Here is a 25,368-nt window from a genome sequence, read left to right on the forward strand (position 1 = left end):
TAAAAATAGAAAAGCAAAAGGCCTCCTTTTGTGATAGAATGATGCTCTGAAATGTTCCTTAACTTTACTTCTAAAGCAGGGGTGGGGAATGTCTGGCCCACGGGGACGGAAGTCATTTGGTCTGGCCCTGCCAAGGCAACTGCAGGAAGGACTCGAATTTAATAAATCTAGAAGCTTTTTCCATAGCTAATTTTTAAGTTGATAATTTTCTATGGACCTCGAATGATATTATAAATATCCAAATGGCCCTTCGCATAAAAAAGGTTCCCCACCCCTGTTCTAAAGGATCATTCTTTTAAAACAACAAGTTTCTTTGCTCTGCTTCCCTACCACACTTTCATAACAATACAAAATCTGCTTTTTCCAAAATAAAATATAATAAAATTTAAAAAAAATCAATTGTTTTTGCCGCCTCTGGTCCTTCAACCTGGTAAGACAGTTCTCCTTTCCTTCTTGAACCTACCATCTCTGCTTCTGACAGGGTTGTCTGCCCTAACGCAGGGGCTGATGAACCAGGCTAACCAGCTGGAGTCTTTGATGAGGACTGAGAATGGATTCTGTGAAAGGGAAGGGGGGTCACCGGGGATACTGAGACTAAGAACCATACTGGCCTCAAGCGACTTGGACCATCCTTGCTACCACACACAGGCAGGACAGAGAAAAAGAAAGTGAGCAGAGTCCTAATGACACTTTCTGAACCCTGGATACCACCTCATGTAAAGTCAAATACACCCTTTACTCCTTTAAGCTAGTTTGATTTGGGTTTCTGTTCCTTGCATCCAAGAGTCCTGACTAATACAAAAAGAAAATAAGAGTGCTTTCACCAGAGACGAGAAGATTCTTCAGAGTCGTCTTCACTGAGGGTGCTTCTAGCTATATCTTTGGATTAGGGATCGGTGCAGGAAATAGTCAAATAAAAAATGCCTTTGTGTCTGCTGTGAAAGCTGCTATGGAAGCTTGTTCCTGCTATCTGGTTCCATATAGAAATAAAGTTTTAAATTTAGTGTCTTGGAAAAGTTTGTCTCTCCTGAGAAACTAAGAGGTGCTTCCTTTTTCAAAATGTATTTCCCTGTGGCCCTTATTGCTAGGAAGCCATAATCATATCTGACCAGCAGTCACTTGCTTCTTTTCCCCTCCTTGGTCTTAGTTTCCTATTTCAATTTTCTAGTAACTTTATTATATGTTCTCTCTTTGAGTTACCCTAAACTTGTTCACACTGGAAACAAGTTATATTTGAATAAGCAAGATTTCAAGTCTAGTGGGAAAATTCAGAAAGTGGGTTAAAAACCATTTGCTATTATTTCTCTAAAGAACTTATCACTAAAATACCACTACACACATTTCACCCTGTTAAATGTCTTTTAAAAAATGTTTTTATTCATTTCAGAGAGAGGAAAGGAGAGGGAGAGAGAAAAAACCATCAATGATGAGAGAGAGTTATGGAACAACTGCCTCCTGCACGCCCCCTACTGAGGGATCAACCAACCCGGGCATGTGCCCTGATCGGGAATGGAACCGTGACCTTCTGGTTCATGGGTCAACGCTCAACCACTGAGCCACGCCAGTTGGCCAAATGTCTTTTGGGTAACTCTGGCTACATTTAAAAATATAAAATACTACCCGGCTGGGCGTGGTTCAGTGGTTGAGCATCAACCTAGGATCCAGGAGATCGGGGTTCGATTTCCAGTCAGGGCACATGCCCGTGTTGCGGGCTCCATTCCCAGTCGGGCGTGCAGGAGGCAGCCAATCAATGACTCTCATCATTGATGTTTCTATCTCTCTCTCTCTCCCCCTCTCCTTTCCTCTCTCTGAAATAAATAAAGACATATTAAAAAATAATAATAATAAAATAAAATATAAAGTACTTATTTTATTTAAAAATATTTTAAACAATTATCTTTGTAATTGCCTGTGATTATTCTCTACTTCTAGCTGTACTATCAAAAAGTGTTAACCCAAAAAGTTCGAATTGCAAAAAGAAAACAAATACCATTTTGTTTTAAAGATTACACCCTTTTGTTTCTCAAGATTAATGAGCAGTTTTCATTCCCATTTTCATAATATATGTAAAAAATTTAGAAATTCCAACTATTAAAAAGCCCCCTCCCAGGCATAAACTACACTGTAAACCAAAAAAAACCACAACTGAATTACTTACATGAAAAGGAAAGCATCACATTTTCAGCACCTCTGCTAAGAGAGGTCAGATGAATAAATTTCCTAAACTGTAAGAAGCTGTGTTAACACTGGAAATCAAAATTTTAGTAGAAAGAAAACTATAATTGCCAGCAGTAAAGTGACCACTGAAAAATATTTCAGCATAATTTACATATTTTAGAAAAAAAGTTAAATTTGTAAAAGAGACAATCTATTGTAACCTTTTCAATCAAAAGAAAATTTAGAATTATCATTAATAATAATATTGTTCTCAAAAAGACATCACTAATGATTCTGTGTCACCTGATCAAATATACTATTAAATGTTAGCTGGAAAAATGAGCATTACTGTATGTGTTTGGAGGGTTCCAATTAATCACTCGTTCTCTGGTAAGGTCACAGAATAAGAGCAGCAGTGTCCTGAAAGCAGAAGGATCAGCTCACCAGTCTCACACCCCTGGCAGAAGAACCACTCTGACAAGGGGATAGGGAAGGAGGCACGGAGAGAAGCGGAAAAGCTTCCTCCCAGCACTAGCAAGAGGAGAGTATTAAAGAGACATTTGAGAAAAGTGAGGGGGGAAGAATGCTTAATGCTCTAACTGCCAATATTCACCCCAAAATGTTTTTATATACATTTACATTTTTTTCTTAATACTTTCTCAATACTTAAACTTACCTTTTTTAAATGAAAAGCTCCTTTAACAGAATTTTGAGCTTTATAAATACAGCCCTACCTTTAACTTAGAAAAGTTGCAGGTTCTATTCTGCCATGTCTTGGCAATTCTATCTGAACAGTTCCTGCCCCTAAGTTACACCATCACTTTACTTTGCACTTTGCTCTACTTACTTCACATAATGAATAAATGAATGCTGAAAGTTAGCCCACTCTTCCTACATTTGCTCAAGATAACCTAACTATCTCAAAGTGAGAAGATTGGGATGACAAATAACATGGCAACTGTGTTGCCACTAGCCCCCGCCATAACAGTGGACAGTACACTCACCATGCTCTGTCACCGAGTCCAACTGGGACCTCAGAAATCTCATCAATATAATCCCAGGCAGCTCTTCTGAAACCTACTTGATTATGAGCCCCGACTCAGATACTTTAGCAATTTACTTGAATGTGTTGTTCCTTCCCATTCATACTCTAAAAAACTTTACACGTATTGAGACTGTAATTTCAGGGTTGGTATTGTAGTTTCACCTTCAACACAGACTAAGGGGAACTCTGGATATCCATTACTGGGGGACATGTTAAAGGAATTTGAGGTCCTTGCAAAGTCATTTAGAATTTTAACACTATCCAGAGGCGGTACTGGACTCACCATCGACCCTTTAGAATACAGTTTCCAGGCATGTTAACTCAGGGCAAAAACAAGGCACCCTGTCTTGCCTCAAGGAACAGTAATAGAGAATACAGGAAATAATCTAACCTCAAAGTACTTTCCTGGATCAAGGGCAGAAGACGTAACTTCTTTATTTAAGAAGACTTAGAAACTAAATATTGTCTTAAAGATCTTTCAATGAGAGGGTATAATTTGAACCCTGTAAAGTTGATTCCTTTTCCTATAATTTCAAAAGCCTCTATTCCCTGCCTGTTTTTTAGCAAGAAACAACTCCCTCCCCTGGACTATTCAAACCCCCCTTTTTGAATCCCACTCTGCTCATTAATTTCACTTCAAAAGAGTTTCTCCCAAGTGCGTACAAACTGAGTAAGAAAAGGCACATTTATATGAATCTACTACCTCTTTTCCATTATTACTGTCATGGAATAAGCCATGTATCCTTATGCTACAACACTAAGAGATTACTTTTTGTTTGTTTGTTAATCCTTACCCAAGGATATTTTTTCCATTAGTTTTTTTAGAGAGAGTGGAAGGAAGGGAGAGAGGGGGAGGGAGAGAGAGAGAGAGAGAGAAACATTGATGGTACAGAAACACATTGATCGGTTGTCTCCCGCATGTACAGCCCCAACTGGAGCCAGGGATCAAACCTGCAACCCGAGTACATTCCCTTGACCGGGAATCAAATCCATGACCCTTTGGTGCTTGGGCCAACCTTCTAACCATTGAGCAACACTGGCTCAGATATTTAATTTCATATAATTTTCATGTGTCATAAAAAACTTGTTCTTTTAATTTTTTCAACTATTCTTAGCTTGTGAGCAATACAACAGGCAGTGAAATGAATTTGACCAATGAGCCAGTTTGCTGAACCATGATTCAGATTTTTAAAAAAACCAATCAAAAAAACTTTACTCATTAAGTTACATAACATCTTATTACTATGTGACTTGAGCCTCTTTTCCCTGTGTCTTATTTTAAAATATATTTCACTTAATTTATCCTTTTGTTCATTATAAGTATTTCCTTGAGTCTGACTTTGGTTAAATGATTATTATTCATATAATATAGGGGTTTATTTACCTAATATCTTAAAGTTCATGTGTTATATATTATACTTTCATGATCAATTTGTCTAGAATGTGTGAGTATTATAATTTCTCCAACACTGGAAATAGGATCTATTTCTCATATCTAATATCTTAGGCATATGAATGATTTATTGAGAAAAAAAAAAAAAGTCAATCAGATGCTTAAGGATGAATGAGACCATTATCAATCCTTTTTTACAAATCTTCTTTCTCTAAAAGGAATGCACAAGCCAAACTTTTATGTGGAAATAAAGAGTAAGTAATGGTAGTTACTGGGAAAAGAGTCATAAATATGAAGTGTTAGGAGAGAAATAATAAAAACATCTTCCCCTAAGGGAAATGAGCCCGAATACAGAATTTACAAGGAGACAATATGAGCAAGTTACTTTGGTTGGGTCTCCTTGCTAATCAGCCTTCTGTCCTCTACTGGCTGAGGGACAGGAATACATTTATTTAAATTTTTGTAGGTAAGATTGAGGATACCAGGTATACCAGTATCTGGTTAAAAATAACTGATTCTATAGTATTTTTCTTACATTGTTGAAGCTTGTCAGCAATAGTACCATTCATCGTCTAGGTTTCTAATGATACAACCGTTAAGAGGATTGTGGAAATTATGCAGATAATTTGGGTAAGAAAAGAGTGAACTATCTGGATTTTCTTCTTTAATCTTAACAGTATACACTCTACTAGAACACCATGTTTGCTTCTATACTACCATTCATTATCATGATATTGAACTATTTTCAATGCATTACATGTGGAATTAACACAAGCAACAGCATAAAATAAACACAAACTTTAAGATGGAATGAATCACTGAGAACATGATTTACCAAAAAAAAAGGTCAATGTTTTTATCACCTTATTATCATGTAAGAGTACCGTAGGCCTTAATTCATACCCCCAAAATAAATAAAAGAAACACAGACAACTACTTTACTTTAAAGAAGGGTGTGCTGGTATTATGATTCTGTGAAAATTAAGACAAATAAATAGCACATACGGGGTTTACATTTCCAGTTCTCTTTTTTAAAAAAAAGCAGACAAGACTTCAGTTGTTACTACTATATACTGTTCCGCCAGGCTTTTAGCAATATCTTTGTTTTATAGGTACAGAATAAAGCCATGTGCAATCTGAGCAAGCAGAGAATCTCCTTTGTTATGGTGACAGAGAATACATACTGGAGAAGGTGTAACATTACATCCTCTGGGTGGAATACGGGAGTTAGTCTATTTAATACACAATTACTTATTTTTCAGATAACCAGAACCTTAAAAACTAGGCAGAAGCAATGTCATGTGCTAGTCTTTAAAAGAGAGAAAGAACAAGGGGAAAAAAAAGGATCCTATATGTTAAATAAAGCTCTGAGGAAGAAAGCAATAAAAATTTGAAAATGGAGAATTCTCAAAATAAAGCTTCACCCTACATGTTCATACCTGGAAAAGGTCTGTAGAGTTCTAAATCCATTAGGAAAGAGTAGAGAAGTTTCACTTGAAATTATTTCACTCTAATTTAAAACGTTTATACTCACATCTTGTCTTGGCCAGCACCAACTCGGAGAGTCAACCTGGGGATGACTGGACTTGGGGCTGGAACAACTGGCTCCACTTTTATCTGTTGAAGTTAGAACATTAAGTGTTAAATATATATTTTTTCTAACAAAAGTACCTCATACCTCTTCTCCTACTTCCCCATCTCCAGGAACCTGACAAACAGGTTTAAGCCTCAAATGTGGCTAACATACTAGATGCAGACATAATCTGGGCTATTCAATGTTTTAGTTTCTCAACAACCGAAGGCTGGCTACCTGGCATCATGAGAAATTCTACAAACTTTAATCACTTTAGGTAAAGGTAAATGTGGCAGTTAACTCTGTATTTTCTTAGTTTTAGCTAATTTCTTGAATTTTACTACTACAATTTTTTTAAACAAAAACTGTTATCCAAACCATTTGCTTTTAAGTAGTTGCCAGACCCACCATGAATAGAAAAAACACAATGATCTCTCCACTATAAGATACAAGGCATCTATTTATGGGACTTGAAAAACATTAATCTCATCTTAAGTTTGCATTATCATATAGGAAAGCTAAAACACCAAGTGTAACTTATAGCATTAAACTATTCGATTTTTTGGCTAGTAGTACAAAGACCTGAAATACTGTAAAATAAAAAACCATATTTTTAGAAAGAATTTTTGGTGAAAGCAACTGCTGAAAAGTTAAAGATCTCACAAATATTTGAAACTATTCTTTCTCACTAATAGAAAGGTAATATAGAAAGTAAGATGTTAAAAGGGTTCTTCACAATTTTTGGTTTGAAGGTCCTATGGTGTAATAAATATTTTGAATAAACAAACTGAACAAAAGCGCCGCAGTTCCAAATTATTATCTGTATCAGAGTCTTTCAATAGGGGTTTTACTGCCATTTTCTGTTGGACGGGTTCTTTGACTGAAACCATCCTAGGCACTGCCAGGTGTTTAAAATATCCCTGGCCTCGGTGTACTGCTAGATCCACAGTGCTAGTCACTGTGACAACTAGTTGCAAACAACTGATTATATACTTCAAGCTTAAGAATTAAATCATGATGAAACAGTCTGGTGGCTCTAAAGGAGAATGACTAACAATAATCAATATACTATTATCATAAAACTAACATATATATTGCACATTGATCAAACCTACTATTTTTCCATGTTTTTAACTATCCCTTTCTAAAGTTTATTTTTAATCCATTGTTACATCAAGATCTATGACTTTAACCACTAGGCAGGGGAACTCTTTCAACTCTGTACAAATTTCTATACTCACAAATACACTACAGCCTATCTCCTTTTGTCTTCTGAAGAACCCTCTTCCAAATGGTACAGCTTATTTATACCATTTTCTTTTCTTTCTTTTTTTAATCCTCACCAGAGGATACTTTTTCCACTGCTTTTTTAGAGAGTGGAAGGGGGGAGAGGGGGAGAGAAACATCGATGTGAGAGAGACACATAGATTGGTTACTTCCCACACGTGCCCCGACCAGGGCCAGGATTGAGCCTGCAACCCAGGTATGTGCCCTTGGCCAGAATAGAACCCAGGATCCTTCAGTCTGCGGGCAAACGTTCTAACCACTGAGGCAAACCAGCTAGGGCTACACATTTTCAACTTCTCAGTTTCATTCATTATTTTCATCTAGCTTTTAAATGTGCTTGACTTTTAAAAAAAAATTAGCTTCTCTTCAATCTCTAACAACCCCTCACATTTCTGTTTCTAATCCATTGATTCCTCAGCCCACTCCAATCTACTTTCAGCCTCTATAATGCCACTAAAACCACTGTTTCTAAACATGAATTATTTCCTAATGTCCAGTATGTTTTTCCACTGTAGATCTTACCACTCTCCTCCCTTTTCCTTTTCAAACTCCTCTACTTGTGCCTGACCTTACTTGGTCTTTTCCTCTTGTCATTCTACAGTTTGTTCAGTGATCTCACCCATGCCTATGGTTTTAATCATAAGTTTCAAATATGCCATGTCTTCCCCCTCTAGCCTAGCACTGATGAACCTACGACCAAAATATAATGTTGCCTACTAAACATTTTCAACTAAATATCCTATGAGTATTTCATCTCATTACATCTAAACTCTAACTTAACAACTTCCCCACAAAAATCTGCTCCTCTTGAAGGTCTCACTTTTGGCAAATGGCTCCTTCATTTGTCCAGTTCTTTGGACAGTCCTTCCAGTGGTTTTCCTCAAGGCTCTCAGGGGTCAAAGTTCACTGGGGACAGGGCAGGGCATTATCCATGTATAACTAGCTAGGATTTGCATTCACTTTCTTCCCTCCCAAAACATTCCATCTCTAACCAATTGGAAAGCTAATGGTCCAGTATACTTTGTAAACTTATTAAGGCCTCTGTACTTTTCTCACCTTCCTGTGTAATCTGTGGGAGAATAAACAAATATATTCAAAACAAACATTTATAATCTACTTACTATTTGTCAGACATTGTGCTTGGTTATTTTTTAGATGTTCTCATTTAGGTTTTTAAACGAACAAGTGGGGTACACATTACGGTTTCCATTTTACAGGGAAATAGATAGTATATGAAGCAACCATTTTTCCTAACTTTTCCATTTCCTTTCTTTTTTCCATTCTAAGGTCAAACAAATAGCAAAAGTAGGCCTGAATAGTTGCTTTGATTCAAAGAATAAATTTTTTTATAAAGTTCTTAGATTCCTTCAATTCTAAAAACATTTAGGGTCACATACTCATAAGTGATAAGGTACTGAGAGCAATATTCCTTATTCCTTCAACCCACAATACTGTTATTACATAACACTTTCTTAAGCATTAATTAAAGAAAAAGCTGTTTGCTGCTCTACCCTTAAAAAAATCTTCTTTACTATTATTATGCTTCACATTGTATGTCTGGTCCATTTCTATTACCATACTACACAATAATTATAACTCGCACTCGTATAGCACTTCACAAAGTGTGTCCTGTCCACATGGTCCAATTTAATCTTCACGACTCTACAAGGCAGGTGTGGTAGGTATTATTATCCCCACATATTGAGGGCTCAAAACAATTTAAGTAGTTTGCCCAGAGCTACTTAGTAGCCAAATGATCTAAATTAAGGTTTCGTGACACCAAATTCATCCCCTGCTCTACCAGACAGATCGTTGACTCTTTGCTATACACTTTGAGCTCTTTTCTCTGGTACTGTTGATGTCTTGAATGGAGCTGTTCATGTTCTCTGTCAATGTCTTTTTTGATAAATGACATATACTTGTGAGACAGCGAGGGTTGGTTGTAAAATATATTTTTTCTCTATGGAAGGCTAACTAGTTTATATATAAATTGAGATTAACTTTGACTCACTTCCACTCAACTAAAGTGGCTGGATTTTTTTTTTTTTTAATATATCTTTATTGATTTCAGAGAGAGGAAGGGAGAGGGAGAGAGAGAGAGAGACAGACAGAAAGATTCATGATGAGTCACTGCTTGGCTGCCTCCTGCAGGCCTCCCAACTGGGGATCGAGCCCACAACCCACACACGTGCCCTGACTGGGATCAAACCGTGATCTCCTGAATCATAGGTTGATGCTCAACAGCTGAGCGACGCCTGGCCAGGCAAAATGGCTGGACTTTTGATGCTGTCTTAAATGGTTTGGCAGGGCAAAAGAATTCAGACATGGTCTATTTATGACCTACTATATATTTTAAAAAAAAGGTTAAATGATACCATATGTAAAAAAATTAGCAAACATAAATGGAGATACATTAGTCAAATTAAAATTGGTAAAAATGTTCCCTGAAGATGACACATATTTAGTAAACCTGTTGAATTGATGAATGATTTAGAACCTGTTACCTCAGCTCAGTTTTACCTGTAATGAGGATGAACACATCATCCAAACACCTTTGAGAGTGAAAGTGGGCACTTCTATTTATATTGCATAACAGGTGTAAACTGGACTGTCCCAGGCAAACCAGAATATCTGGTCACCCTACTTAAAAATACTTACATACCTTAATTTCATTCTTAAAGATGCTAAATCAGATTTAACTTAAAGATAAAATTCAGACAAGTGTCAAAAAAGATTAATAAGGATACTAATAATAGAAAGTAAAATTTCTAAATAAAAATTTCTTACCAGGCTTTTGTTTATATTAACTTTACCCAAATGCCTATTAAAATAAAAAGAGACGTTTCCAATGATCATAAAATAATTTCTCATGTGTCCTTCCCAGAAATCAACAAACTAAATGACAACTACTTCAGTTACTTACACAATATGACTAATTCCATCTTGTAATGGCTTGAAGCCAAAATGTGGGAACATGAACTTCTAAGGGTTAAAATAAAAGAACAGCCCTTTAGAGTGATGCTGAGAATTGGGGCGCGCAGAAGAGCATTTACAGTGGATTACTAAGCTTCCCAATTCACCAAAGAGGCAAAGTCCAGTAATATAAGACTCCTTTGTAGCTAACTAAAAATACATTGTCAGTGGATTTGTCCAGTTTTATGTATAAGCAATACTTCTTTCACCTGAACTAATACTAGTAGTCATATAAGCCCCTTATTGCCATGTGCTGCATTTTTTTTGCTAATCTTCAAGGATTTAGCTTCTTTGCCACATACCTCAGGGCACCAACTGATAAAGCTCTAACTCTCCATTTTTCCAGGACACCAGCAGTGCGGCCTTGCAAAAAATGAAAATCGCTCAAGAGATTTAAAGGGGAAATTTATTTTTAAAATCCTGACTTGAAGCAAAGAGGTGGATTTTTAAAAAGCTTATCTATAAAGAATCAGTTTAAATTTAAATTCTATCTTGGAACTCTTTCATGCATTCCAGCTTTAAAGTTTATCTTCTGACAGAGACTTTCTGCAAAGGTAATGGGCAGCTTTGTCAATATAATCTGGCCAAGTTTTTATTTTCTATTTTTTTAATGTTAAACTTCTTTCATTAAAAAACACACACGCACATATATGTGTGCTAGGTAGGGTGGCAGCAAGTTCACCCAGCACTAGTTCAGATTCCCATCTATGCCAGTATGTCAGAAAAATACCCAGAAACAGTAGTGATGAAAGTCAAATTTAATAACCTAACATTTTGGATGCTGAACTATGACACTGGCAACCATCTTCTTATCTTTCTTAGCATTTAAGGTCTTTATATTATTTCCATTTGGAAACAGTCTAACTAAACACTGATACACTGTTTAAAATATTAAAGACAGTCAGAAGGAGATCTATGGTTGTGGCCAAGTATAACAAAGGACAAATGAAACAAAACTCAGGCTTTCATTAAGCACTCAGAGTTCATTCATATGAAGACTTGGGGATGGACTTTGGTAAATTTCTATAAATTCAAACACACTCATTTAAACATTAGTTACTGGTTTCCTCTTGGAACAGTTTTAAGAAACAGGAAGGGAATATTTCCCCCTTTTTACTGGGTTATTTTATTTTACCAAAACCCTTCATTTCACTAGTTAATTATAAAAGCTGATGAGAAAAGACTGAAAATGAGGTGCTACCTTAAATAGAAGGGAAAATGGTGACAACATTTTGTTAAAGGCACGAACCAGTAAGGCTATTTTTCATTCTCTAACAACAAACTGTTTAAGTTCAATAGAAGAATATTTAGGGGGAAATGCTAAGGGTTTTAGGGATAGAGTAAAGAAATATTCAATATTTTGTTTCATTACTGAAGTCATTAAAGCTTTGAGAACCTTTATTGTCTGTTCTTTAAAATACGTCAATTGAATATGAGGTCTCTAAGATCTCCTTAGGGATTAAAATCTTCTAAAATCATAATGTCAGGATACTCAAGAGTATGAAACCATGCTTATCCCTCTCATCAGCTTCCATCAGAGGTCACTGGCCCGAGAAAGCCATTTTGGGTAATAAAAACCACAGGCTTTGCTGGGATATACCTAGGTAAAGTCACAGCTCTTCCACTCATGAGATGCATGAAGTCACTTAACCTTTCTGTCTTTCTCAACTATAAAACAGGAGCAACAGTACCAAACACTCAGAGCTGTTGGGAGAATTAATTAAATTCTGGCCATGCCTGGCAAGTACCAAGTGTATGCACTCAGTAAGTAACAGCTGCTAATATTATTAACTATCTGGGTTAGGTCATTGAATAGCTGATGTTACTCAAATGAAACAATTCATTAATCGATAGGATAAAACTTTGGGGAATCCATGAATTTTCCATTATAAGCAAATTCAACCACCTGTGGGTTATCAACATTATCGGTTGTTAAGAAAATTCTGAAATATCATAGTCATCTACTCATCTTAAATGACACAAATTACTCTTGTTTTCTATGAGAAGGTAGAGAAGGTGGCCTTTTAAGCCAAAATATTCTTAGAGAAGGTATGAAACTTGTTTTTAAGCAGAAGTAAACCATACTTCATGGTGATGCTGTCTTTCTCCAGTATTGACTAGGAGGAAGGAGACAGGGAAGGAAGCAGAGGGTCAGAGAGGTTGGGAGGGATTGGTGAATGACTAATAAGTGGTAGATCCAAGTCAGTCTGATTGCCGAAGTCCATGCTCTTTGTGGGCAGAACTGGGCCTATTTACCTACAGACTGTGACATCATTTGGTGGTGGGGGGGTGAAACCCTACCATGACTTCTTAGATCATATTCAAATAAGAGCATAAAAACATATTTCCAAGTCTGACAGATAAATTTTGGCTTATCTTCTGTATAAGATTACACGTACAACTGTTCAATTCCACTAACATAAAAAAATGAGACATTTTATTTTTTCACAGTAATCATCCTTCACAAAAAACTTAAAATACCAAGAGTAAATTTTAAAGTAGTCTGTAACCATCTAAACCTACATACATACACTGGCACAAACAGAAACATTTTTAAATTGCTCTAAAAGATACTGTTAGGTTTATCACTGCTAAAGCGATTATGGCATTGTTTGTGACTGCTCAACATAATTGCTCTTAATATGTTTTCCATAGAAAGTTAGTTTCACTCTATTGTAAAAAGGTGAAAGACCAGACTCCTAACCTTGACTAATGAATATTATTGCCTATAAAGAGGAACTAAAAGATTGTGCATAAATCACCACACTGTGTATTATTACCACTACTAGAAAAATGAATTTTCTTTCTGATAGTGCATCACTGAGCCAGGTGCCTTGCATACATTATTTCAGTTAATCCATTTTTAATTCAATTAGGAGCATAAAGTGGTGTAGAACATCAATTATAGCATCTGATGGCCTGGGTTGAAGCTGTGGCTCCTGTTAAATCACTTACTATGTGTGTGATCTTGGGCAGGTTTATTAATCTAAGACTCCGTTTCTCATTTTTAAAAAAAATTTATTTATTTAGAAATAGAGGAAGTGGGGAGAGAGAGATGGAGGAAGGGAGGGAAGGAAGCCATGGATTTGCTGTTCCATTTATTTCATTAGTTGCTTCTTACATGTGCCCTGACCTGATTGGGGATCGAACCTGGAACCTTGGTGAATGGGGACGATGCTCTAACCAACTGAACTACCTGGCCAGGACTCTGTTTCTCATCTTAAAGTGATAATACTTATAGTAACTACCTTACAGAGTTGTGATAAGGAATTAAACTTATACATAGTGTTTAGCATATAATTACTAACATAAATGTTAACTGTTGCTGTTTTTCTGTTTTTAAAAAAGTGTGATTATTATATCTCTACTTTAAAGATCAAGTAACCTAAGGATTAAAAAAAACTAAAAAACTTGTCCTGGCTCTTCTCTCAGATCTGGATTCCAAAGCCCATGGCTTCTTCTACTTACCATGCAGATTCTCATTTAATTAATGGTATCTTTACTGTTCTTATACTGATACATGTGGGTGTGGATGGTAAAAACTTTACAGGTAGGTAAAATAACTATATAAAAGATCATTTTCTTTAATTAAAACAATGCCCTGGTTTGCTGCTCTGGGTCAATGTCTGTGAGAGTTGTTCCTGTGAGTTGGTTGGGATCAGAAAGAAGAATGAGATTGTTGGCCTATTCTTTTGACGGAAGATATTTTCTTGGGGCGGCTTAGATACCCTTCATTTTGATTTACCCTTATTGTCTTTCTCCTGTGGATATGTAAGAGATTTCTTAGGCTATATGTAACCTAATTTCAGGTCTACTTTCATTAACTCATATGGCTTGAGTTGCACTAACTCATATGGCTTGGGGGGGGGATGGATTAAGTGAGGTTGAAAAAGAAGCCAATGTGTAAATTAATATCTCCTTGTCAATGGAATTTCCATGGGCTGTAATAGCTTTTATTCTTTCCTATCTGCACAGAAGGCTAAAATTTAAAAAAACACACCTAGGAAACAAATAATTTTTAAACACTGTAACCACAGCTGAGTTATACATAAGTTGGTTAGTATAGTCCAATGAAGTAGCAAACTCCGTATTTCTGCATTTTAGGAATTGGTTCAGGTGGAGGAATAACATTCATCACCAATATCAACATCATTTCCCATTTACTGAGTATTTACTCATGTACCAGATACAGAACAAAAGCACATCTCAGATGTTATCTCATTTAATCCTCACAAAAGTAACTTGTCCAATTTCGCACAGCTAAAAAACTGTTCGAGATTTGAACTAAGGTTTAACTCCAGAGACAATACTGTTTATTATTTTTAAAGACCTTCTAAAGTAGCTGGCTTTATAATTTCTTATCTTTTGTCACTTATCTGATCCATAACCCATCAAAACTGATACAAGGATGTGTTGGCTTTTGATAGGTGAAATCCGTGCAATTCGTGACTGAGCCTTTGTCTCCAATCAAGGCAGTCTGAGGGACTCTCTCTCCCAAAGTCAGGTAGATGCTGAGGAAAGGCACAGACTGCTGTTACAAATCTAATCTGATGGGCTGTACTCAAATTCATAATGGTTGTTGAAACACCACCATTGACTTTCCAAAGTTAAGGCAGAGATGACAGCAACAGTATCCTATTTGATTTGCTGAGGGCTCAGCTGCCAAGTTACTGAGTACATGATGGTAAGTGACTAACTGCTGCTAGGCAAGCTCTCTAGTAGTAAACATTCTGAAACACGAGGTATATCTGTGTGTACAGGACCTGGCTCTTGCTGGCTGTGTGACTCTGACTTGAACAAGTCACTCTCTCAGGCTCAGTTTCTCATTGGTAAATGTTGATAGCAATACCTGCTGGACCTACATCACAGGTGTGTCAGGAGAAGAAAACAGGTATGTGAAGTGCCAGGTACTACACAAAAATAACAAAATGATAAAATGATTTTAAAAATGGAAATAAAAGTTGAATTTCTGTGTCTTGTTAATTTGCCAATGTTCAATTATTAATATCAGAATTTCCATTCTATTTCTTTATATTTTAGAATAGCCAAGGGCTATTTATTAGAGAAAGGATAAATTTAGGCAGGGAAAGGATCTCTGAGCATTTCTGTGTATGGTACCATGAACACTTGGACACTTTTTAAGAAAGTTTTAAAAATATTTTCAAATCAACCAGTCAACTACTGTAATCCAAAGAACCATGGGCTGAAGAGCAAAACCATTAAAGCAGAGGTGACATCCTGAGCTCAAAGGACTGAGGTCCTAGTTTCTACAAAACTGCAGGATGTATATCAGTTCCTTTGGCTGTCCTCTACGGAAGCCTGATTTACTTACATCATAAAATATTTGGAATTATTTTCTGCTTACCATCCAGGCCACTAGATCAGCCTTGATACTAAGAAACATGTCCTAATCTTATTAAAACAGAACATAGAAGGATAAGAGATACTACAGAAAGCAGTGGACAGCCATAACCTTAAATACTTGCAAAAATGGCTCATCGAAAAGAAAATCAGTGAAGGAAGGAAGGACTCTTAGGACTTGCCATCTTAAGAACAGTGCCGTACTTTTGCATCTTAGAAAAACGGATGCTATCTTTTTTTTTTTATATTTGGGTACAAAAGAGTATGTGGTAGACTTGATAATTACAAAAATAGTATTCACAGTTTAAGATTACAGGGTTTTTTTAAAAAAACTGCCAGAGATTAGTACAGTTAATAGAGCTTATAGTCTGTAATCAGTAAAGTCCTTTTAGGCTATGAATTTTTAACACTTTCCAGTGCATAGGTGGCTTGATTACGAGTTTATGGGCTTTAGAATTAAAATTAAATTTTCAAACCCCATTACAAACATATTTCCAGTGAAGTTATGGGTGATTTGCATCCAAATTACAGACAAAACGGCTGGCTTTGTTTACCTGCATTTTTCAATAGGACTTTGTTCAGATAGTGCCGAAAATGAGAAACCGCTTACTTTTTCATGCTTGTGCTTCTCCTTCTCTTTCTCCCTCCTCTCTCTTTCCCGCTTCTCCTTCTCCCTTTCCTTCTCTTTCTTCTCCTTCTCCTTTTCTTTCTCTTTCTTTTTCTTCTTCTCCTTCTTGTCCCTTTTCCTCTCTTTCTCCTTAGGTTTCTCTTTTTCCTCAAACAGTTTCTCAGGGAGCATGGGCGACAAAGAGGGCAGCATGGCTGGGATCCTCACGGCCGAGGTGGGGCTGAACAAGGGCAGGGCCATGTCCTTGGGCGGCAGTACCAGGGGGGCTGGTGCCTTCACCTTCTCCTCACGACCCTTATCTTTAACTTTGTCTTTGTCTCGTTTATCTTTATCTTTTTTGCTCTTCTCTCTGTCTTTCTTCTTATCTTTATGCTTCTCCTTCTCCTTTCTCACAAGTCCATCTTTCAATCTCACTTTGGAATCAACCTCTTCAAATTCTTTTATTTTAAACTTGTAGGGATCTGACTCTTCATCTTTCAGGAATTCCCTCCACGAATACTTGGCTTCCTTGCTGGTCTCCTTGTCTTTTTCTTTCTCCTTAACTTTCTCCTTGTCTTTACTCTTGTCCTTGCTTTTGTCTCTTTCCCGCTCCCTGTCTCTCTGCTTCTCTTTCTTTTTCATTTTCGTCCTCAGTTCCTTTTTCAACTTCTTTTTGATGTCCACTGAGGAAGGCAGTTTGGTTTTCTCCTCATACAGCTTGTGCAGAGGTTCGGGCGTGGGAGGAGAGACTGAGGGAGAGGAGAGGTAAGGAAAGCTGGGGGGCACATTGGAAGCTGTTCCCATTTTTGCTTTCCGCACCACCTCATCGATGGAGGCATCCATTGTCCAGGAATTATCAGAACTTGACGTTCCACCTGAAAGAGGCAGAGGAGTGGATCCTGACTTAGTGAAATTGTTCAAGGAAGTGGAAGCTTTTGGAGTCGTACATTCCGAACTTGAAATTCGCTTAGGGCTGGTAAAAATGTCTCCTTCAGATTCTGATCCAGAAGAAAACTCAAAAGGATCTGGCTCTCGTTCAGCACAAGCTCGTGCAATCACAGCATCAATAGAGTCATCGATGGTTTTGTCCATCACAACAGTCTTTCTCAGCTGATTCTCATTGTTCAGCTTCCCAGCCTCAGGGGGTGTTTGTATTTGTTTTATCTGAAGGGTCTCTTTATTAACTTTTTCACTTATTGTAGCCGAAGGAGTCCTATTTGGTGTTTCAGGTCTGACGGGTGCTTGGGGAATGTGGGTTATAACCTTGGGACTCTTAGGGCTTTTGGGGCTCTTAGAACGTCCAGGAGATTTCTTTTCTTTGGATATAGTTTTTGGTGACCGAATAGGACTTCCAACCATTGCTGGTGACTGAGTCGTTTTAGGTGATTTAGTCTTCTGTCCTGGAGAACTAGTTTTAGTCTTTGTTTTGGGTGTAAATGACTTTGTTTCTAAGGGTTTTACGGTTGGCATTTGTGATTTTGCAACTGGAGCTAACATTGGTGGCTCCGGCGACGGAGGGGCGAGATCTGCGCTGTCCTGTACATGGACTGGAGAAAGCATCGGTGGAATCTTTTGGGTATTGATTGAGCTGAGTGGTTCTCGAGCTTCCAATAATACTACATCTAGGGTGTCTCCTTTAGCACTTAGTCGTGGTCGCTTCATGGCAGGCATTTCTTCAGCTTCAGGGCTATCCAACGGTCTCTTACCCAAGAAATTCTCATCATTAATAATTTCCTCCTCCTCCAGTTCATCGTCTTCTTCCAAGGGAACTTGCATGGCTTCTGCTGATGTGCCCCCATCAGTGGGCACCTGCTCTTCTTCTTCTTCTGGTAAAGGAAGAGAAAAGAAGTGTTATTGGAATACTTTAAAAAAACTAACAAATAAATGTAATGATTTCCATGAAAAAAAACAAATACGATTTCTAGAGAAGAAAATTTTTGACAGTGTTTAGAGAGTAAAGTGATTATGTTTTCAAGGATCTTCCAAACTTGCACGCCACCATTCTCTGAAAAGTGGCAATCAATGACAGCACATGCAAACGGCTGTTTTCCTTTCAAGTGGTTTGGCCCTACTTTCAGAATCTGGAGTTTGCTAAGTATTTCCTGTTTGCCATCTGCTCCCTTTTATTAATTCTTTTCCTAAACTGAGTAAATGCCATCTTTCTCTTTTCCTCTTCCTTTTGTGTACATGTACGCATACATACGAACATACATACACAAACACAAATGTATACATATACTTCTAAAAATCAAGATATTGGTTATTATATGACTGCCATCCTCAGAAATGACAAGAAGGCATACATTTTTTAGGACTTTTATAACCTCCAAGCTGGACACAACTCATATACTATTTATGTCTTCTCTTTTGCTTGCTTGATGCCAGCCACTGTGAGAGGCAGTGTGGTACAGTGGAATACATACTGGCTGTGGTATCAGAAAGACAGTGCTTCAGCTGTTGGTCTGGCACTACAAAGCAACAGGTTTTCGACAATCTCTTCACCTCTTTGAGCCTGTTTCCTGACCTTTCAAAAGGGGCTAATGTTACTTGTCCTGCCTACTTGATTGAGTTGATGTAAGATCAGATTATTTCTTTCTACACCTATTAACTAAGCATTTACCATGCATAATACACAATGATAACGGCTGAAAGAGCTACTGGAATAAGTCAGAAATAAATCATGCCTAAGAGGGTTTATAGTTTACCAGGGGACACAGTACCTATGAATAGCACATAGGAAGCGAGTAGGGCCATAAGTCAACAAAATGCTATAGCAGTTCAAAGGAGAAACAGATGACAGCAACGTCAAGGATCCGGGGAAGACTTTACTAATTATGCAGCATTTTGGATTTCTGGCAATTGGGAATGATGAAGCACAGAAACAGATGACAAAGAGATGGAGGTGCAACACAGGAAGTATGTAGGAACCAGGGAATAATTTGTCTGGAAAGTAGGGTGCAAGATGGGGAACAATAGAAAGTAAGTTTACTAAGGTTGCATCTAGATCCCAGAAGTTTGAATTCCAGAAAAATGAACATAATCTTTATTCTACTGGTAGTTTGGACGTAGTGAAGATTTTTAGACAAGGGAGAAAAATAACCAGGGTATATGTTAGCAAAATTATTCTGACAGGAACATATATGATAGATGGGAAGTAACAGATGCTAATGGAGAGGTAGCAAATTAGGGATTACTGAAATGATGTAGGTAAGTTACAATAAGGGTCTGAAATAAAATAGTGCTAATGAACAGGGAGCAATAGAGGCAGATGATATTTTGAAGATGGAGTGAATAAAATCTGATAAATAATTAAGTAGAAGAGTAGAGGAAGGATTCATACACAATTTCAAGGTTTGAGCCCTGGTGAGTGAGAAATGCAGTCCCTAACAGAAACAGAAAGTAAACAGAGCAGGAAGATGATTATAATTAGTTCATCCCTATACACAGAGTCTGATGAACAGTTAGTGATGTTTAAGTGGGAGCTGAAAATATATTACAATTCAGAAAACAGGACTGGGTGTGTGTGTGAGAGAGAGATCTTTGCTGAGATAAATGAAATCACAATAATGGATAATATTAAAGGGAGAAATAAGGGGTGGTGAGGTCCAGGTACTCTAAGGAATACCTATGTGTAAAGACAAGAGAAAGAAGAAGAACTAAAGAAATACCTGGGGCATCAGGAGATGTCAAAGAAATCAAGGGTAAGAGTTTTCAAGAGGAGGACTAGTGAGCAAAGTCAGATGCTTAAGGGGTCAAAGAGCATGAAGGCCCAGTAGAAGTTATGCCACAAGAACACTAAGGAGTGACTAAGAAATAAATGACGTAATTTATGTGCAAGTACTTTGGGAGCTATGAAGAACAATACAAATTCGAGACACAATTATTGCTACTGTTACTTGCAAAAAATACTATCATCTGTCCAGTTACCTCAGTCAGAAACACATTTCCAAACTACTTCTTTCCCCTTTTCCTCCCCATTTGATTGGGAACACAATATTATACTATATTTCTTGGTGGTTGTTTTTTTGGCATTGATTATTCTTAAATTTTAAATTATAAAATACTTTAATTTACTACATTTCCTTTAATGTGCTCTCTCCACTTCTACCATTAGTTCAGATCCTCAGCACCTCTTCTCTGTACTATTGAAACAGCCTACTAACTGGTCTGCCTCCAGTCCTATCTGCCTCAGAGCCATCTTTCACACTGTTTTACAGTGACCTTCTGAAAACACAAATCTGAGTACAGGATTCCCCACCTAAAAACACTTCATTGGTCCCTAAAGTACTAGTTGGCAAAAGGTTGGAGTCTGAGGGTTTTGTGGAACCACTTTGTAGTTACTACACAGTAGAGGTTGAGTCCCTAATCTCTATAGTAGTTACACCTACAGTTATTTATTTCGCATGCTGAGCTTCCATAAAAAACTTTTGCTGTGAGGCTAACACATTTTGAAAGCTACTATTATAAAATATAAAAATCCAATTTCCCCAGCATGACCTATAGGCGCTCCATCATCCAGCTCAGTAATTAACCTCCCTTTTCACTTTACCCATTCCAGCCATGTGACCTGGTTGCAGTCTCACTGCTGTGCCTCTGCGTGGGCAACTAACTCCTGCTGCCTGCGAACCTCTGTCCTCCTAAACTTTGGTTACTATCTCTTAGCCTTCAATCAAAATTTCCCTCTTCTGTGACACTTTTTGTTAGCCACTGGAAATACCCCTCCCACTCTGGTTCAAATCCCAGTTATACAAGCAACAAAGAAACCCTAGAAAATATTTATTATCTGGTCCTTTACGGAAAAAGTTTGCCGACTCTGGTCCTAGACTCACTCTATTCAGATAATTTGGACATTTCCTTGTCCCTATCCTTACCAGAAAAACAAGATAAACTTCAAATCTACTCAACTGCTAACAAGTAAACACATAAAAAAATTAGGGCATTCTCTAAGTGAATGAAAAACTTTAGGATACTTATTAGTCTTACATTTCTAAATTACAAAGAACCTCCTCCTATCCCACTTACCCAGAGGTTCATATCCCAGTGATGCCAAAGCAGAAGGAAGGTTTCAACAGGCAGCACAGCAGACCTTCAGACTATATTACAGTGTGCCTTGTTCCTCTCACTCTAGACACTAATCTGCACCAAGATCAGCTCCGAGCCGACGAGTCCCCAGAGCAGGCCCTGGTGGATGCCCTGGGAGAGCAGAGGGAAACTGCTCTAATACCGTATAAGCTGTCCCTAGAAAGAGAACTCCCAGAACTGCTAGTAACACAGAGCTAGGTTTTCCAGATGGAAGGCCTGTTTTATAGGTAGGACAACTTGAAATTTTGAGTTTTCTACACAGTGTATTATTTTACTAGTGTGAGGTTCATTCACATTGGAACTGGCAAGATGACCATCAGATCAACATTTGAACTGAAGGAGGTATTTAGGCTGGGCTAGGAAAAACTGTATGGTTTTCCTGCAAATACTTCAGAAAACAGATGGGCTCACTTGGAATTTAGAGTTAATGCATCTCAGAAAAATGAATGGTGGTGGTTCTCATTTACGTGAAAAAAAAAAAAAATTAACATAGCTTGATTCAAAGTGGGTCTCCATGAGCTAAGAGGGGTTATTCTGTTTTCGTTATTTTTATTGTTTATTTTCATTTTTGTTTATTTCAAGTCCCTGCTGCCAACTTGTATGTATCTAGAAGCTTTACATAGTTTAGAAGAATGTAAAACTAAACTATTTCAAGTGCTGATTTTATGAATACTTAAAAATACAAATGTTTCTTATTTTGATTGGTTTAATTTATAATTACTTTTTATGTTTAAAGATTTTATAAGAAAGCTTCAATTGCAGCATCAAAATTCATCAGAGTGAAAAAAAGAATTCTGCTGGAAAAGAAAGCCTTAAACATTAATAACAGGAAAAGTGTGGCGATATTGACAAATTTTTGAATTAGAAATTATCTGATACATGCCAGATAGTATTAAGCAATGTACATGGAAGCCATAAAGCAGAGTAATGAATGAATACCTGTGACACTGCCACCTAACTTTGTAAACAGAACATTAGCAGCGTCATGGAACTCCCTTGGTTCCTCTCTGATTTATCCTTTGCTCTTTCCACTCTCACTCCCGAATAACTAGTGTCTTGATCTTTATATTCATCATTCCTTTGTTCCTTTAATGTTTTACCATATTTGTATCTAGTTTGCTTCTTTTTGAACTTTTTATTAAGTGATATCATACTATAATGTTCTTTAGCTTTTTTCACCCAACATATGTTTCTAAGATTCATCCATGTTGATGCAGGTAGCTATAGTTCATTCATTTTCACTGTGGTAAAATTGTTCTATGGTTATTTATCCATTCTCCTGGTATGAAAGTTTTCTACTTGAGTAAGTATATTTGAATTTTTAAAATATTACAAAATTCTAACAAATGAAAATAACTGATCTAGCTTATGCTTGTTCAAAAACAGACTTAAATGATGATTATACAAATGAGTTTCTAGATTTTCATTACATGAATAATTTTAATTCTGTGTTCTAAGATTTTGGAATAAGATAAATATGTGATGGCTATTGAGTGATTTATCCTTTATAGTCACCCAAACCCCAACCTGAAGGTTAGTTTCTGTTTGATAACAGCTGAATGGCTATAAAGTATTCTTTACATGTATGTGCATTATAATAAGCACCATTTACCAATAATCTGCAAAATATCCTAAAAGTGTTTTAACATTCTCCTATACTCATCCATGGAAAGAGTTTTACTATAAAATTGCATATAATTTGGTTAACAGAAGTTTAATATTACAAGTATTTGACCTTGTTATGTTATTACATAAAGGTTCACGTCCATTACCAACAACCTTATTTGTAATATAAAATTATGAAAATATGAATGCTATAATTCAATCAAAGGAAGACGCTACTACATTAAGAAATAACTTTATTTATTTATTTATTTTTTAAAGAAGTAATTCCATTCTGCCAAATGTTTTGCATATATGGTATGCTTTCTCATTTGTCAAAAAATGGAAACTATGTGCAATAACAGGAATGACTCAGTACAAATTTATTACCACAGTTAAAAATAAGATTTAAAACAGATATTTCATTGGTAGCGGAATACCTTATCATCAAAATATATGGAAAAGGGGGGCAGATGGAGATGGTCTCTAAATTAAACAATCAAGGATTCCAAGGAACATTTGATTGTAAGATTACTTGTTAATCTTTTAATTTGACATAATTTCAAACATATAGAAAAAGGTGTAAGAATATTATAAGAACTCATGAATACCCTGCACCCAGATTCACCAAATTAACATTTTCCTTCAGTGTGTGACTGCAGAACAATTGTCAAAATTCTCCTTTAATTATATATAAGAAATAAAATGGATCCATATTAACGCACATCTTTAAAAAATTTCACAGATGTTGATGGGAGGGGGGAGACACTCCATTCCAATTTTCCTTCATTAATGACACAAATAAATATCCACACAGCCATATTCCCCAAAGGAGTAATGAGAAAAACATGCTTCTTTACCAAACTTCTTGAACAAAAACAAAACAAGGTAATAAGGTCTGAACGCACCAAAAGGATTTTTTAGGAGTTAATTCTAAGCTACTATAAATATTGACTTAGAACAAAATATCTTTTTAACGAGAATAGTAAATGCCTTTAAAGAAACACTATAATCTAAAAAGCTCATGGACATTAGGGGAAGAAAAGGAAATTGCTTGCATATGGCATGAAAGCTTTTTATCTCATTAACTGCACAGATGCGTGCAACTTTAAAATTCAGTGGCATGATCTTAAACTAAGCAGAAAATATACTTGTGTTTTTAAACCTTAAACACTGGGACAATAAAATGCTATATGTATATATCTCATTCAAAATTAAGTGTATTTTAAAAAAGATTTCTTCTGATTTTTTGGAAATACATGTGCGGAAATTAATTTCTAGCAAATGATGACACAAACTTTCCTATTTTCCTATTAGTTTATGCATCCCACTGTTTTTTATAAGAGTCCTCTTTTATTAACAAGTATGATAGGATTAATTTAAAATATATATTTTGTTGAAAAACACCATTGTGTCATTATTTGCAGGTGACATGATATTGTACATAGAAAACCCTAAAGACTCCATCAAAGTACTACTAGATTTGATAAACGAATTTGGCAAGGTAGCTGGATACAAAATCAACATCCGGAAATCAATGGCATTCTTATACACCAACAATGAACTTTCAGAGAGAGAGACCAAAAAAACAATACCATTTACCATTGCAACTAAAAAAATAAGATACCTAGGAATAAACTTAACCAAGGATGTAAAAGACCTGTACTCAGAAAACTATGTGACACTGAAAAAAGAAATAGAGGAAGATTTAAACAAGTGGAAGAATATACCATGCTCATGGATTAAATTAATATCATTACAACGTCCATACTACCCAAAACAATTTATAAATTTAATGCAATTACTATTAAAATACCAACAGCATATTTCACAGAGCTAGAACAAACATTTCAAAAATTTATATGGAACCAAAAAAGACCCCGAATAGCTGCAGCCATTTTGAGAAAAAAGAACAGAGTGGGAGGGATCACATTACCAGACCTCAAACTGTATTACAAAGCCACTGTAATCAAAATGGCCTGGTATTGGTACAACAACAGGCATGTAGATCAATGGAAGAGAACAGAGACCCCAGAAATAGACCCACGCCATTATGGTCAGTTAATATTTGACAAAAAAGGCAAGAGTATCCAATGGAGTAAAGATAGTCTCTTCAATAAGGGGTGCTGGGAAAATTGGACAGACACATGCAAAAGAATGAAACTAGACCACCAACTTTCACCATACACAAAAATAAACTCAAAATGGATAAAAGACTTAAATGTAAGTCACGAAACCATAAAAATCCTGGAAGAAAACATAGGCAGTAAAGTCACAGACATCCCACG

The 25,368-nt window shown here is 36.5% G+C and overlaps 1 protein-coding gene across 1 annotated transcript in view; it reads right to left on the reverse strand.

The window, feature by feature from the left end:
- The window catches only part of TAF3 (TATA-box binding protein associated factor 3), a 152,462-nt gene that overhangs the window by 20,845 nt on the left and 106,249 nt on the right, over window positions 1-25,368 (reverse strand). Inside the window, exons 3-4 of the mRNA XM_016219756.2 lie at window positions 16,400-18,222; window positions 6,130-6,212 (exon numbers count right to left, since the gene is read on the reverse strand). Of these exons, the coding sequence (XP_016075242.1) occupies window positions 6,130-6,212; window positions 16,400-18,222 (1,906 nt within the window). The remainder of the gene's footprint in view (window positions 1-6,129; window positions 6,213-16,399; window positions 18,223-25,368) is intronic.

This window comes from Miniopterus natalensis, chromosome 1 (assembly GCF_054644295.1).
Source record: "Miniopterus natalensis isolate mMinNat1 chromosome 1, mMinNat1.hap1, whole genome shotgun sequence".
Lineage (NCBI taxonomy): Eukaryota > Metazoa > Chordata > Mammalia > Chiroptera > Miniopteridae > Miniopterus > Miniopterus natalensis.